Source organism: Mobula hypostoma, chromosome 29 (genome assembly GCF_963921235.1).
Source record: "Mobula hypostoma chromosome 29, sMobHyp1.1, whole genome shotgun sequence".
NCBI lineage: Eukaryota > Metazoa > Chordata > Chondrichthyes > Myliobatiformes > Myliobatidae > Mobula > Mobula hypostoma.
In genome coordinates this window covers 9,046,649-9,061,546 of record NC_086125.1, presented here as the reverse complement: position 1 = coordinate 9,061,546, position 14,898 = coordinate 9,046,649, and the positions used below count along the sequence as shown (strand labels likewise).

The window sequence follows — 14,898 nt, the reverse complement described above, 5'->3', positions numbered from 1 at the left end:
CCTGCAGCATTTTCTGAGTGATGCCAAAGTCATCTTGGTTTCCTTAAGGGGAAATCTTGCCTGACAAATCTGTAGGAATTCTTTGAGGAACTAACGGGCAGAATAGGCAAAGGAGAGTCAGTGGATCAAGCAACACACATCAAAGTTGCTGGTGAACGCAGCAGGCCAGGCAGCACCTCTAGGAAGAGGTACAGTCGACGGTTTGGGCTGAGACCCTTCGTCAGGACTAACTGAAGGAAGAGTTAGTAAGAGATTTGAAAGTGGGAGGGGGAGGGGGAGATCGGAAATGATAGGAGAAGACAGGAGGGGGAGGGATGGAGCCAAGAGCTGGACAGGTGATTGGCAAAAGGGATATGAGAGGATCATGGGACAGGAGGCCCAGGGAGAAAGAAAAGGGGGAGGGGGGAAAACCCAGAGGATGGGCAAGGGGTATAGTGAGAGGGACAGAGGGAGAAAAAGGAGAGAGAGAAAAAGAATGTGTATATATAAATAAATAATGGATGGGGTATATGGGGGAGGTGGGGCATTAGCGGAAGTTAGAGAAGTCAATGTTCATGCCATCAGGTTGGAGGCTACCCAGACGAAATATAAGGTGGTGTTCCTCCAACCTGAGTGTGGCTTCATCTTTACAGTAGAGGAGGCCGTGGACAGACATATCAGAATGGGAATGGGACGTGGAATTAAAGTGAGTGGCCACTGGGAGATCCTGCTTTCTCTGGTGGACAGAGCGTAGGTGTTCAGCAAAGCGGTCTCCCAGTCTGCGTCGGGTCTCGCCAATATATAGAAGGCCACATCGGGAGCACCGGACGCAGTATATCACCCCAGCCGACTCACAGGTGAAGTGTCGCCTCACCTGGAAGGACTCTCTGGGGCCCTGAATGGTGGTAAGGGAGAAAGTGTAAGGGCATGTGTAGCACTTGTTCTACTTGCAAGGATAAGTGCCGGGAGGGAGGTCGGTGGGGAGGGCTGGGGGACAGTGGATGTCGCTTACTTCGATTTTCAGAATGCCTTTGACAAAGTGTTGCACAGGAGGCTCTTTAACAAGAGCCCATGGTTTTACAGGAAAAATACTGCCACAGACAGAAAATTGTCTGGCAATTAACATGACCATTAACCGAGGAGTCCATGGACCTCTGTTATATGTTAATGATTGGGGTGATGGAATTAGTGGCTTTGTGGCTGAGTTTGTGGACATTATGAAGATAGGTGGAGGAGTGGGTAGTGTTGAGGAAGTAGAGAGTCTGCAAAATGCCTTAGACAGATTGGGCGAATGAGTAAAGAAGTGGAAGATGGAATATAGTGCAGGGAAGTGCATAGTTAAGCACTCTGGCAAAAAGAATAAAGGAGTAGAGTATTTTCTAAATCAGAATCAGGTTTATTATCACCGGCACGTGTCATGAAATTTGTGAAGTTAGCAGTTAGCAGCAGCACTTCAATGCAATACATAATATAGAAGAAAAAAAACAAAATAAAATAATAATAATAAATAAGTAAATCAATTATAGTATACGTATATTGAATAAATTAAAAATCGTGCAAAAAAACAGAGATGATATATATTTTAAAAGGTGAGGTGGTGTCCAGGGGATCGGATGGCAGAGGGGAAGAAGCTGTTCCTGAATCGCTGAGTGTGTGCTTTCAGGCTTCTGTGTCTCCTACCTGGTGGAAACAGTGGGAAAAGGGCTGCCCTGGGTGCTTCTGGGGTGCTTAGGGGCAACTCGAGTAGCAGCAGAACTCTCAATCGATATGAGTAAGTATTCTCGTTTCAGCCTGATACAGTTTAAAAAAACAGGAGGTGAGCAAGAAGGCAGGAAAACTGGAGGCCTCAGCGTGAAGCAATACAGTTCCTGGAAAACACCAGGCCAAACATACTGACAAGTTGGAGGTGGTTGATTACTAATATCCCTGGAAGAGCATAGTCAAGTGAACACTTGGAAAATTCAAAAATCAGAGGTGCAAAAGGACTTGGGAGTCCTTGTGCAGGATTTGCTAAAGATTAACTTCTAGCTTTGTCAGTAGTAAGGAAAGCAAATGTAATGTTGGCACTTATTTTATGAGGACTGGAATACAAGAGCAAGGATGTAATGCTGAGGCTTTTTAAGGCATTGGTCAGAGTGTACTTGGAGTATTGTGAGTAGTTTTGGGACCCTTATCTCAGAAAAGATATGCTGGCATTGCAAAGGGTCGAGAGGAGGTTCACGAGAATGATTCTGGGAATGAAAGGGTTAACATATGAGCATTTGGTGACTTTGGGCCTGTACTCACTGGAGTCGAGAAGAATGGGGGGAGGGTGGAATTTCACTGAAACCTATCAAATATTAAAAGGTCTAGACAGAGTGGATGTCAGGAGGTTGTTTCCTATGGTGGGGAAGTCTAGGACCAGAGGACACAGCCTCAGAATAGAGGGTTGTCCATTTAGAACAGGAGGAATTTCTTTAGCCAGAGGGTGGTGAATCTGTGGTATTCATTGCCACAGACGGCTGTGGAGGCCAAATCATTTAGTATATTTAAAGCGAAGGTTGATATTTCTTGATTAGTCATGACATCAAAGTTTACGGGGAAAAGGCAGGAAAATGGGATTGAGAGGGATGATAAATCAGCCATGATGGAATGGCAGAGCAGATTGGATTGCCGAATGGCCTAATTCTGCTCCTCTGTTTTATGGTCTGAACATGAGAGTGAAGCCAATCTGTGTTAGAATGCTTGTCAGTCAGTTTATGGAAATTGCTGCTGACAGACGCTGATTATCGATTGCAGGAATGCGGATTGTGGCACGGTCACAGTATGACAGGGCCCGTCACTGGGCGGTGAACCCTCAGAGTTACAGGTGCTGAAGCCTTTTGAAAGAAAGAGCCTGGAATGAGGAGAATGCTGGATTAATTCATGCTTCTGACGGAATACACTGCCTCTGGCTCACGAGAGCCAGCGTTAGCACAGAAAGCACAAGACAGCATGACGCCTTTCACTGTTATAGGCACCACATAAATGCAAGTGGTTGCTGTATTTTTTTTGGAGGCCTGTGTTATTATTAACCTGAACAGGCATCACCCAAGCCGAATAGCTTTGATTGTCACATTTTCTGCTTTCATGTGGCCAATGGGGAAATTGAGTTTACTGATTCCAGTCTTCATTCCTGGAGCCCTCACACAAGGACCCCAAGATCAGACGCAGCTTGGTGCTGTCTCTGTGACTGCCAAAGCGGTGAGGTGAGGAGATGAGGGTTACGTTCAGGATGAGCGGCACGATGAGGAATTTGGAGGTTAAGGCTGGAAAATGGGCTTAACCAGCTCCACCTCGTCCTTTCAACGTGGGCAGAAATTCAAGGGACAGCCAGGTACAGGGACTGATCATTAATGTGCTGAGAGGTTTATGAGGACAAGTCGCGGTATGCCATGGAAAGAGAAACAGCTACTTGGCCCCTTAAGCTCATCTTGTCACTGACTGACACCATTTACATTGCTTTCCTGCCCTTCCCTTCCCTCGTATCCTTTAACATCTTTGGTTAATAGAAGTTTTATTGATCTATAACCTAAAACTAACTGGTGACTTGGCAGCAATTGCCCTCTGCTAAAGAACATGTCAAGCCTTGACCGTCATCTTGTCTACAGTCTTTCTTAACTTCACTCCTGCCCTCTTCTCCTTGCTACCATCAGGAATGAGATACAGAAGCCTGAAGGCACACACTCGATGAATCAGGAACAGCTTCTTCCCCTCTCTGCCTTTGCCAGTGGTGTGGTGCCATTTACACCAGAGTGCGGAGTGAGAGGTCTCCGGTTCAAATCCAGCTGGCTCCTTGCACAAGTTCTACTTGAGCTGAGTTGAGCATCGAGCTACAACCATGCCTCACAAAACAGACAAGTGCTAAGTAAACTGCAAGGTTGCTGCCCGATATGCCAATTTGGAACTTTCTCCCCTCTGTCATCCGGTTTCTGAACGAACATAGAACCCATAAACACTACCTCACTACCTTTTTATTTCTATTTTTGACCTACTTATTAAATTTAACTATTTAATATATATTTACAGTTTTTTCTCTCTCTATTATCATGTATTATTATTGTATTGCTGCTGCAAGGTTAATAAATTTCACGACATGTGCCGGTGAAAGTAAACCTGATTCTGAAAAACCACGATCAAATTTTTCAACCAAACTCTCTAATCACGTAACTGCCAACCAGTGGAAATGGTTCTCCCCATTCACCAATCTGTTCCTATCAATATCTGCAAGTTTTGATTGATTGGCTGTAAATTCCAGGAAATTCAACCCTGGTTTGTGTAATCTGCCCTCCTAGTTATTTTAGTGAATTCTGGACCATTCTTCCTCCAGGGTTAATATATCGTTACCAATGTATGCTGCCCAGAAATGCTCAGTAAATGCCAGGAATATAGCATCAGCATAACTTCCTTGTGCTCCAGTCCCCTGTGACAGAGGTGGTAGGTCAACAACAGGGAGGATCTCTTTAAAAGAGAGAAAGGAATGACAAAATATGAGAAGGAATCCATTGACTTTCCAAGTACTCAATCACTGGCCTGAAAATCTTGGTGACTAACAACTTTGTCTTCTCTTTTGCAACAGTTTCGATGTTGAGAATGGCCCATCTCCAGCTCGGAGTCCAATGGATGCACAAGCAAGTCCAGGACTGGTTCTTCATCCTACTTTCCCCCAGAGCCAGCGCCGGGAGTCGTTCCTCTACCGGTCGGATAGTGACTATGACATATCGCCAAAAACAATGTCACGAAATTCCTCCGTAACCAGTGATGTGTGAGTACATGTTTCTAAAGTTACATGTTACACTATTTCTCTTTCTCTCTCCGAACTTACCCCCCAACCCTCTCTCTGTCTCTCTCTCGTCCCGCCCACTCTTCCACCTTCTCTCGATCCCTCACTCTTCCCCGGTTCATAAAAGCTTCATCAGCTCCACTCCTTTTGTTGTGAAACCTGGAGAGGGGAAGGGGGTGAAGTAAGGAGCTGGGAAGTTGATTGGTGGAAGAGATAAAGGGCTGGAGACAGGATAATCTGATAGAGACCAGAAGACCACGGAAGAAAGGGAAAAGGGAGGAGGACCAGAGGGAGATGATGGGCAAGTGAGAAGAAAAAGTGTGGGAGGAAAGCAAGAATGGGGCATGGTGAAGGAGACGGCCGTTCATTACCGGAAGTTCAAGAAATTGTGTTCAGGCCATTAAGTTGGAGGCTACCCAGACTTGCTCCTAATCTTCTGTTGTCTCTCCCGCTCAGTCTCTGCTTTACGTTAACAAGTACCTCCTGTCAACAGAGTTGTATTCCTTCCAAAAATCTTGTGTTCTAGATACGGAAATTGATGAAAACCAGAAAGTGTGGGAAAAGCTCAGATGTAAACCTGTGTCTATGGAGAGAGAGATATTAGTAACATTTCCTGTTGTGATCCTGCATCAGGTCACTGGCCTGACACGTTCACTTTTCTTTTACCACGGACACTGGCTGACTCTGCTGATGCTCATATCCTGTTATCCTGTTGTCTACTTTCCATCCTAACCTCGGAATAATTTTTCCTGTTCGGAGATGTGTCCATCTTTCTACACAGATGAACTGTGCCACGTGTCGAGTTCCAAAAGCACCCACCTGCCCGGGAGCAGCCTGCCCTAGTGCAGATATTCAAAGTTCAAAATACATTTATTATCAAAGCAAGTAGGTGCCACCGTATACTACCTTGAGATGAATTTTCTTGCAAGCATTCACAGTAGAACAAATAAATACAACGAATAAAATAAAATGGAAGAACTACAAGTAAAGAAAGACTGACAACCAATGTACAAAAGAAGACAAACTATGCAAATATGAAAAAAAAAAGAATGATTGATTCATTAATTAGTGTGGAGAGTATGAGCCCTTGAAAGTGAGTCCATAGGTTGAGGAATCAGTTCAGTGTTGAGTTATCCACGCCGGTTCAGGAGCCTGGTGGTTGAAGGGTAATAACTGGTCCTGAGCCTGGTGGTGTGGGATCTAAGGCTCCTGTACCTCCTTCCCAATAGCAGTGATGATGTGATATTCTGAAGCATAAGTCATGCTCAAGCTGCCAGAAAATTTTCTCATTCCATAAGGGCGAGCATTCCAAAGGCCGAAGCATAGGCTGCAGCCCAAGTGCTGGTAAATGGGATTAATATGTATACCGTAGGTAGTTTGAAAGTCAGTGTTTATCGTCAGATACATGTGTGCAGAGGTGCAATGAAGAACTTCCTTGCAACAATATCACAGGCATGTACCAGCAGATAAGTAGTATTCATATAAACTTGCATGAATGATCCATGCAACTCACATCAAAGTTGCTGGTGAACGCAGCAGGCCAGGCAGCATCTCTAGGAGGAGGTACAGTCGACATTTCGGGCCGAGACCCTTCGTCAGGACTAACTGAAGGAAGAGCTAGTAAAAGACTTGAAAGTGGGAGGGGGAGGGGGAGATCCAAAATGATAGGAGAAGACAGGAGGGGGAGGGATGGAGCCAAGAGCTGGACAGGTGATTGGCAAAAGGGATATGAGAGGATCATGGGACAGGAGGCCTACGGAGAAAGAAAAGGGGTGGGGGGACCCAGAGGATGGGTAAGGGGTATAGTCAGAGGGACAGAGGGAGAAAAAGGAGAGAGAGAGAAAGAATGTGTGTATATAAAAAAAATAACAGATGGGGTACGAAGGGGAGGTGGGGCATTAGCAGAAGTTTGAGAAGTCAATGTTCATGCCATCAGGTTGGAGGCTACCCAGACAGGATATAAGGTGTTCTTCCTCCAACATGAGTGTGGCTTCATCTTTACAGTAGAGGAGGCCGTGGATAACATCTTTACAGCAGAGGATGAATCATCCATGTTTTTTCTGAGAAGGAAGAACACAAGAATACAACCAATGGACTCACTTTCAAGCATTCTTCACCTCATCTTCTCGATATTTATTGCTTATTTATTGTTGTTTCTTTTTGCATTTGCACAGTTTGTTGTCTTCGCGCTCTGGTTGAATGCCCTCGATGGGTGGTCTTTCATTGATTCTGTTATTTATTTACCTGCCTGAAATGTATTTATTTATTGATCAATTGATTGTGCAGAATAGATCCTTCCGGCCCTTCGAGCTGTGCCGCTCAGCAATCCCCCCGATTTAGTCCTAACCTAATCACAGGACAATTCACAATGACCAATTAACCTACCACCGGTGCATCTTTGGACTGTGGGAGGAAACTGGAGCACCCGGAGGAAACCCACGCGGTCACAGGGAGAAAGTATGAACTCCTTACAGGCAGAAACTGGAAATGAACCCTGCTGCCTGTACTCTAAAATGCTGTGCTAACCACCACGCTATGGTGCTGCCTCATTACTGTAAATTGTTGCTATTTCATAGACTTACTGTGAATGCCCACAGGAAAATGATTCTCAGGGCTGTATATGGTGATATATATGTACTTTGATAATAAATTGACTTTGACTTTGAACTTTTAACAAGTAGAAAGGTGGGGGAGTTAATTTTAGTGCACAAAGTGGTAATAGTATTGTTATTATTGTGGTCACTCGGGCTGTATCGGTTGGGTCAAGAACTGAATGACTGAGGGGAAGTCACTGTCTGGAATCTCGTGGTGTGGGGCTTCAGGCTTCTGTACCTCCTGTCAGGTGGTAGCAGCATGAAGATGGCATGGCCCAGATAGTGGGATCCTTGATGACAGATGTTGCCACTTTGAGGCAGCACCTCATGTAGATAATACTAATCATGATATCTGTATGTGGACTTCGTGGCCAGCATGGACGCGATGGATCGAAAGGTCTGTTTCCGTGCCACACAAGGCAGGATCCATGATATTTATGCTGCACTCTTATCCGAGTCAGACCGTACCAAATGTTTGAACATTCTCTGCCACAGAAACCAAAATAATTTGAACTAGAAGTGGGAGATCGTTTCGCTGAACACCGACGCTCTGTCCACCAGAGAAAGCAGGATCTCCCAGCGGCCACACATTTTAATTCCATGTCCCATTCCCATTCTGACATGTCTATCCACGGCCTCCTCTACTGTAGAGATGAAGCCACACTAAGGTTGGAGGAACAACACCTTATATTCCGTCTGGGTAGCCTCCAACCTGATGGCATGAACATTGACTTCTCAAACTTCCGCTAATGCCCCACCTCCCCCTCGTACCCCATCCATTATTTATTTATTTATATACACACACATTCTTTTTCTCTCTCTCCTTTTTCTCCCTCTGTCCCTCTGACTATACCCCTTGCCCATCCTCTGGGCTTCCCCCCCACCTTGTCTTTCTTCCCGGACCTCCTGTCCCATGATCCTCTCGTATCCCTTTTGCCAATCACCTGTCCAGCTCTCGGCTCCATCCCTCCCCCTCCTGTCTTCTCCTATCATTTTGGATCTCCCCCTCCCCCTCCCACTTTCAAATCTCTTACTAACTCTTCCTTCAGTTAGTCCTGACGAAGGATCTCGACCTGAAACGTCGACTGTACCTCTTCCTAGAGATGCTGCCTGGCCTGCTGCGTTCACCAGCAACTTTGATGTGTGTTGCAAGAAAAACAGGAGGTCATTTTTGCTGCCCGGATTTGATAATTAGCCGGGGTATCCATCAATTAATTTGAAGTAATCGTAAGAGGTTTGTTTATGAGCAATTACAGTTTCCAAGAGAGATGTGAAAGCAGGGAGAAACATTTCGCAATCGAGGCATTGTTCAACCCGGAAGGATGGGTGAGGGGGCGTGGTGCAGGCAGAGGAGTTTTGGGTGCCCTCAAGGTTATGGAGAAGAGAATAAAGGATACAAAGGCATGGATGAGGATTTCCAGCAGCAGATGAGGTGAGAGTAGCAGTGATGATCTTTGTGACAACATTGAGGTGTGGAAATCACCGAGTCAACTTTAGCACCAAGGCTGCAATTAGACACCAAGGAACTACCGGGGGGAGGATGGAGTGTGTTTGTGCCGGGGACCAATATGGTGTGTTGGCCTTCCCTAACGCGAGTAGGGAATTTCTTCTGATCTAGCACAGATTGCCAGACAGAGTCATCAGTGGTCACTGCCATTTTATTCACTTTTTCAGATCTGGACATCATTTGCAAGACTAGGGTTTGTTTCTCCTTCCAAATTACCCTTGAGAAGTGGCAGTGAACTGCTTTTTTTTTAGAACCACTGTTGTCCATCCGGTGAAGATTGTTCCATTATGCTGTCAGGCAAGGTGCTGAGGGATTATCACCCAGCAACATCAAAGGATTGCTAGTGTATTTCCAAATCAGGATGTCGTGTGAATTAGAAGGCAATCTGGGGGCATTGCTGCCCCCGTGCTCCTGCTTCTCATCGTTTTTAGCAAATGTCAGGAGTTTGGAAAGTGTTGTAGAGGTAGCAGGTGACTGGATATATGGTGCACAAGAGATTCTGCAGATGTTGGAAATCCAGAGGAACACTACAGATTGCTGGAGGAACTCAGCAGGTCGGGCAGATTTTTGGAAAAGCCGATGTTTCAGTCTGAGACCCTTCTTCAGGACTGGAAAGGAAGGGGGAGGAGTGGGGGAAGTAACTGGATATGACAGATCGTGTCACATATTAGATGGTCAAGGGATTTGGGGAGAAGCCTGGAACATTGAATTTAGATGATAAGCCGTTAGTATATTCAATGGCAGGATGGGCTCGAGGAGCCGATAGCTTACTCCTGTTCTTTGTTTCCGTATCTTGGCATGCTGTGGTATGACAGGGGCAGTGGATGTTTAGGGTGGTGGGTTAGCAAGCAGGCGGTCTGCTTGGTCCTCTGGTAGTGAGAGCTGTTGTCAGTGCTGTTACCCAAGAAAGTGAAGTCTTGTGCCTTATAGACAGGCCACACAGCCTCTGAGCTGTGTTTTCTGAGGCTATTGACAAAAGAACCAACCAATTTCCCTCCACCTCCACCCTCCTCCATCTGGCCGAATGGTCCTCACCCTGAACAATTTTCCCATCAACTTCTCCCACTTTCTCCTAACCCAAGGGGTAGCCCTGGGGCTCTTCATTGGCTACATAGAACACTCCCTGTTCAACTCTTCCCCCGCTACGTTGACAACTGCATTGGTGTCGTTTCATGCACCCATACTGAGCTCGTCAATTTTACCAACTGGCATCTGTCATCTGTTCTAGCATCTTCCCCTTCCTTCTCAGGCCTGAAGAAGGGGCTCAGCTCGAAACATCAGCCATCTCTTCTTTTCCCCAGATGCTGCCTGACTTGCTGAGTTCCTCCATGTTTTGAGTGTGCTGCACAAGAAAGTAGGAGCAGAAGTAAGCGGCCAGGTCCCTCAAGACTGCCTGCCATTCAGTGTGATCATTGCTCAGATATATTGCCATCAGCCCCTCCTTTGTGCCAGTTCCCCAAAGTCCGTTCAGAAATCCTCGATCTTTCAAATAATTATCTATCACTCCCCCACTCCTCCCCCTCCCCACTCCCCTCCTTCCCTCCCCCTCACTTGCCCTCCCTTCTTCCCCTTCCTCTCCCTCGCCCTCTCCCTTACCTGTTCTCCCTGCCCTCGCTCTCTCCTGCCCCCTTGCCCTCCCCTTTCTCACCCTCCCCTCCCCCTTCCCCATCCCCTCCCCGCCCTCTCCCTTGCCTTCCCTCTCCCGCCCTCTCCCTCGCCTTCCCTCCCCCTCGCCCTCTCCCGCTCCCTCTCCCGCCCTCGCCCTCTCCCTTGCCTTCCCTTCCTCTCGCCTTCTCCTGCCCCCTTTCCCGCCCTCACCCTCTCCCTTGCCTTCCCTTCCTCTTGCCTTCTCCCGCCCCCTCACCCTCCCCTCCCACCTCCCCTGCCCGTCTGCCTGCACATGTCTCCGTCCTCAGCGCTGTGGAGTTTCACTGCATGGGGATGGGGACAGGGCTGTTCGGGCCGGCTCGCCTCTGCCGATCCCTGTCAGCTCCGTTTGCATATGTTGATATGTATTGCTCCGATATCTGTCCAAAAGCCTTGTAAATTTAATTGTTTCCACCTCTGTCATTTCCTCTGGCAGTGTGTTACTCTCTGCGTCAGAACCAGTCACGTTTATTATTAGTGACATGGGCTGTGAAATGTGTTGTTTTGTGGCAGCAGTACAGTGCAATGCATAAAAACTCTATAAATTACAGTAAGAAATAGATTAAATAAAAGTGCAAAAATAGAGAAAATAGTGAGGTAGTGATCATGGTTCATGGACCATTCAGAAATCTGCTGGTAGCGGGGAAGAAGCTGTTCCTAAAATATTGAGTTTGGGTCCTCAGGGTCCGGTACCTCCGTGGCTGTACCGAGAAGGGGGGCATGCCCGGTACCCCGGTGGCTGTACCGAGAAGGGGGGCATGCCTGGTACCCTGCTGGCTGTACCGAGAAGGGGGGCGTGCCCGGTACCCCGCTGGCTGTACCGAGAAGGGGGGCGTGCCGGGTACCCCGCTGGCTGTACCGAGAAGGGGGGCGTGCCCGGTACCCCGCTGGCTGTACCGAGAAGGGGGGCGTGCCCGGTACCCCGCTGGCTGTACCGAGAAGGGGGGCGTGCCGGGTACCCCGGTGGCTGTACCGAGAAGGGGGGCATGCCCGGTACCCCGGTGGCTGTACCGAGAAGGGGGGCATGCCCGGTACCCCGGTGGCTGTACCGAGAAGGGGGGCGTGCCCGGTACCCCGCTGGCTGTACCGAGAAGGGGGGCGTGCCCGGTACCCCGCTGGCTGTACCGAGAAGGGGGGCGTGCCCGGTACCCCGCTGGCTGTACCGAGAAGGGGGGCGTGCCCGGTACCCTGCTGGCTGTACCGAGAAGGGGGGCCTGTCCCTGGAGGAGGTGGGTCTTTAATGATGGATGCCGCCGCCCTTGTCGATGTGCTGGATGGCGGGGAAGGTTGTGCCCATGGCTGGGTCTACAACCTTCTGCGGTGTTTTCCAATCCTGTGCATTGGAGCCTCTGTACCAAGCAGCGACGCAGCCGGTCAGAATGCCCTCCATGCTATAGCTGTAGAAATAGGCAATGAAACAAAAATGGTGCCAGAGAGTGGGGGACTCCTTGTGCGTAGCTCCATGTGAAAACTTGCCCCTCAAATCCCTTCAAGTCTTTAGTCCTTAAACTACAATAGACTCTCCTATCCTGTGGAAACAGACCCTTGACTATCTATTCCTCTTGCGATTTTGTAAACCTCTCCATGGTCACCCCTCATTCTCCTCCTCCTCTCCTGGGAAAATGATCCCAGCCTATCCAGTCTCTCCTCTTAACTCAAGCCCTCCAGTCCTGACAACAATCATGTGAATCTTATCTGCACCCTTTTTCGCTAAATCCCATTATTCCAATAGCATGGCGATCGGAACTGAACTCAGTACTCTAGCTGGGGCCTAACCAACCACTTGTAGAATTGTAACATGAAGTTCCAACACTTGTGCTCATTGTCACCTCCGTTGAGGTCAGGCATGCTGTCATGTCTTCTTCATCACCCTGCCTTCCTGTGTTGCCACTTTCAGGAAACAATGTTCTTGTCACACCAAGTCTTGCTGTTCAACCACATTCCTAGGGCCCCGCCATTCAATGTGTATGTCCTGCCCTGGTTTAACTTGCCAAAAGGTTACACTTCACATATATCTGAGTTGTTCCATCTGACATGTTTTCAGTATTGGGAGGGTCATGATAAGGGGACATAATTACCAGGTAAATTGCTCCACCCAGTTTCCTAGTTAATCTAGATTAGTGGTTTCCAATCTTTTTGTTTATACTCTGGACCAATACCATTAAGCAAGGAGTCCATGGATCTCATGCTGGGAACCTCTGATCTAGATCCTGACATGGCGTTAGACCCCTGCCTTCACTGCCCACCGCACCACAAATTTCTATGTCATGAGCAAATTTGCAAATCATGCCATCTAATTCTTCTCCAAACCTATAATATTAAAACCACCGGAGAGAGCATTAATCCTATGACCTGCCATTGGTCACAAGCCTCCAATCTGAAAAGTAACTCTCTACTACCACTTGCCTTCTATCGCCAAGCCAATTTACATCCAATTGGCCAGCTCACCTGGATCCTATGAGTTCTAACCTTCTGGACTGATCAACCATGAGGGACCTTGTCAAAAGCCTTGCTAAAGTCCACGTACAGGACCCCTACCACCACCACCACCACCACCCCTCATTATTCCTCACAGTCACCTCAAAAAAAACTCCCATCACATTCTTGAGACGTGATTTCCTGTGCACAAAGCCAAAATATCCGAGCAGATGACAACTTGCATCTATGTCTGTGAATTCTTCCAAGGTGCTTTAGAAAAGTATTATCTGTCTCTTACTTTCATCTCTACTTCTGCCCTATCTATAATGTAGCACCTTTACACTCGTTACCTCTTACTCACCTGTGGAAGTCTCTGGTGGTCCTGGTAGAACTGAGTTCCTTGGGACTGAGGAGGCGTTTGAATGTAAGAAAGCCAAATACCAGGAGTTGGTAGACAAGTGCCAGAGACAGGGATGGAGGGCATGATGTGAGCCCATGGAGGTGGGGTGTAGAGGTTTTGTTGGCTGCCCACTGTGCAGAACCTACTCTCCTTGGCATTACAGGGGGCTGCAAAGAATAGAGCCAACAGGACCGTCACGGAGGCTGCTGAACGAGCCTTCAGATGGGAATGGATCAAGAGGTGTGACACGTGGACCAATACTGCTGGGACACAAGCCAGTGCTTGATCAACCCTGGCTGGGTCACCTGGGTGAGAGTGTCTGATGTTGAAAGACCCGAAGCCCCTGATGACCCCTCAGGTGACATCACTGATGATGTGTCCCAGTGTACCTAAGATGTATCTCAGCATCTTGAGATATATTGGTAGATATATTTCTGGGCCTGTTACCAATGTCGTTCCATGTTGTCAATTCCTGTGTTTTTTCTTCCTTTCAGTCATACCGAGGACCTTATCGTCACGCCTTTTGCTCAGGTGAGTTGAAGGTTAAACACTTTGTTCTAGTCCGTCTTTTTCCCACATTCTCTCTCCACTAATCTCCAGTTCCTTCATAAATCCCACTCCGCAATAATTTGCTGTGGAAAGGGTTGGAAATCAGATCCTAGCCTTTTCTTTGTGATATGAGGGACGATATATTTCTGTGCTGAATGTATGGATCAGGGGTAGAGTGAGTCATTCCTATTCAACTAGATTTGGAGATTGGAATGACAAGTATAACAAGAACCTGTCATGTATATGAGTCTACAGGCCTCAAACAATTTGTTGGGGAAACTCATTGGCCAAAGCGTCTGTAGGGTTATGTGTACGGGGTTGGGGGAAGGAACTGTCAACTGGCTGAGTTCCTCCTGCGATTGTTTTGTTGCTTCAGGTTCAAAGATGTGCAGTCTTTTGTGTCTCCATTCACTGACCTCAGATTGGTTGGTGAGAGAGATGGGAATTTACAGTCCAAAAGGAGCCATTCAGTTAGGATGAATCCCAACTATCCCTTCCTCTGCCATAACGGGAACATCAGCTTCACTGAACCTGTTTGGCTCTTTGGGGAAGAATTCCCCAACTCTCTCTTTTTTGTTCGAGGATTTCCTGTTCTTTATTGAATCTGCCTCGGCCACCATTCCTGCTTGCAGCAGCTCATTGAGTGAAATGAAAACTCCTCACTCCCCTGGGGAACTTCAGCATTTATTTATTATCTTCAGCCTATGTTCTTGGGTATCTACCGCTGAGAACTGTCTCTCCTTGATGATTCTGTTAAAAACTGCTCTGTAAACCCTCCAGTTAAACTCTACTCTCAGGCTGGGGAGCTGTACCACCTCATAAATGGGCCGTCAACATAAATCAGCTCCCCTTGCCTCTGATATCCTTCCCATAATGGAATGAGCACAAAGAGTCACAAAACTGCACTGCAGGCAACCAATGTTTAAGTAATATCTCTCCCAAATCTTTTTTTATTTTTGTCCTCGTTTCTCTGTGGCCAAATTTTGTGTAACTGTGCCCTACT

The 14,898-nt window shown here is 47.4% G+C and overlaps 1 protein-coding gene across 5 annotated transcripts in view; it reads left to right on the top strand.

Annotated features, from left to right (window-relative positions):
- LOC134339299 (3',5'-cyclic-AMP phosphodiesterase 4B-like) overlaps nucleotides 1-14,898 on the top strand; it is a 408,487-nt gene that overhangs the window by 309,093 nt on the left and 84,496 nt on the right. For 4 of the 5 annotated variants that reach the window (XM_063035677.1, XM_063035678.1, XM_063035676.1 and 1 more), the window contains 2 exons: nucleotides 4,577-4,762; nucleotides 13,841-13,877. In XM_063035677.1, coding sequence (XP_062891747.1) covers nucleotides 4,577-4,762; nucleotides 13,841-13,877 — 223 coding nt within the window. Of the gene's footprint in view, nucleotides 1-3,323; nucleotides 3,335-4,576; nucleotides 4,763-13,840; nucleotides 13,878-14,898 lie in introns of those variants that run through there. The other variant, XM_063035680.1, reaches the window with a different exon arrangement.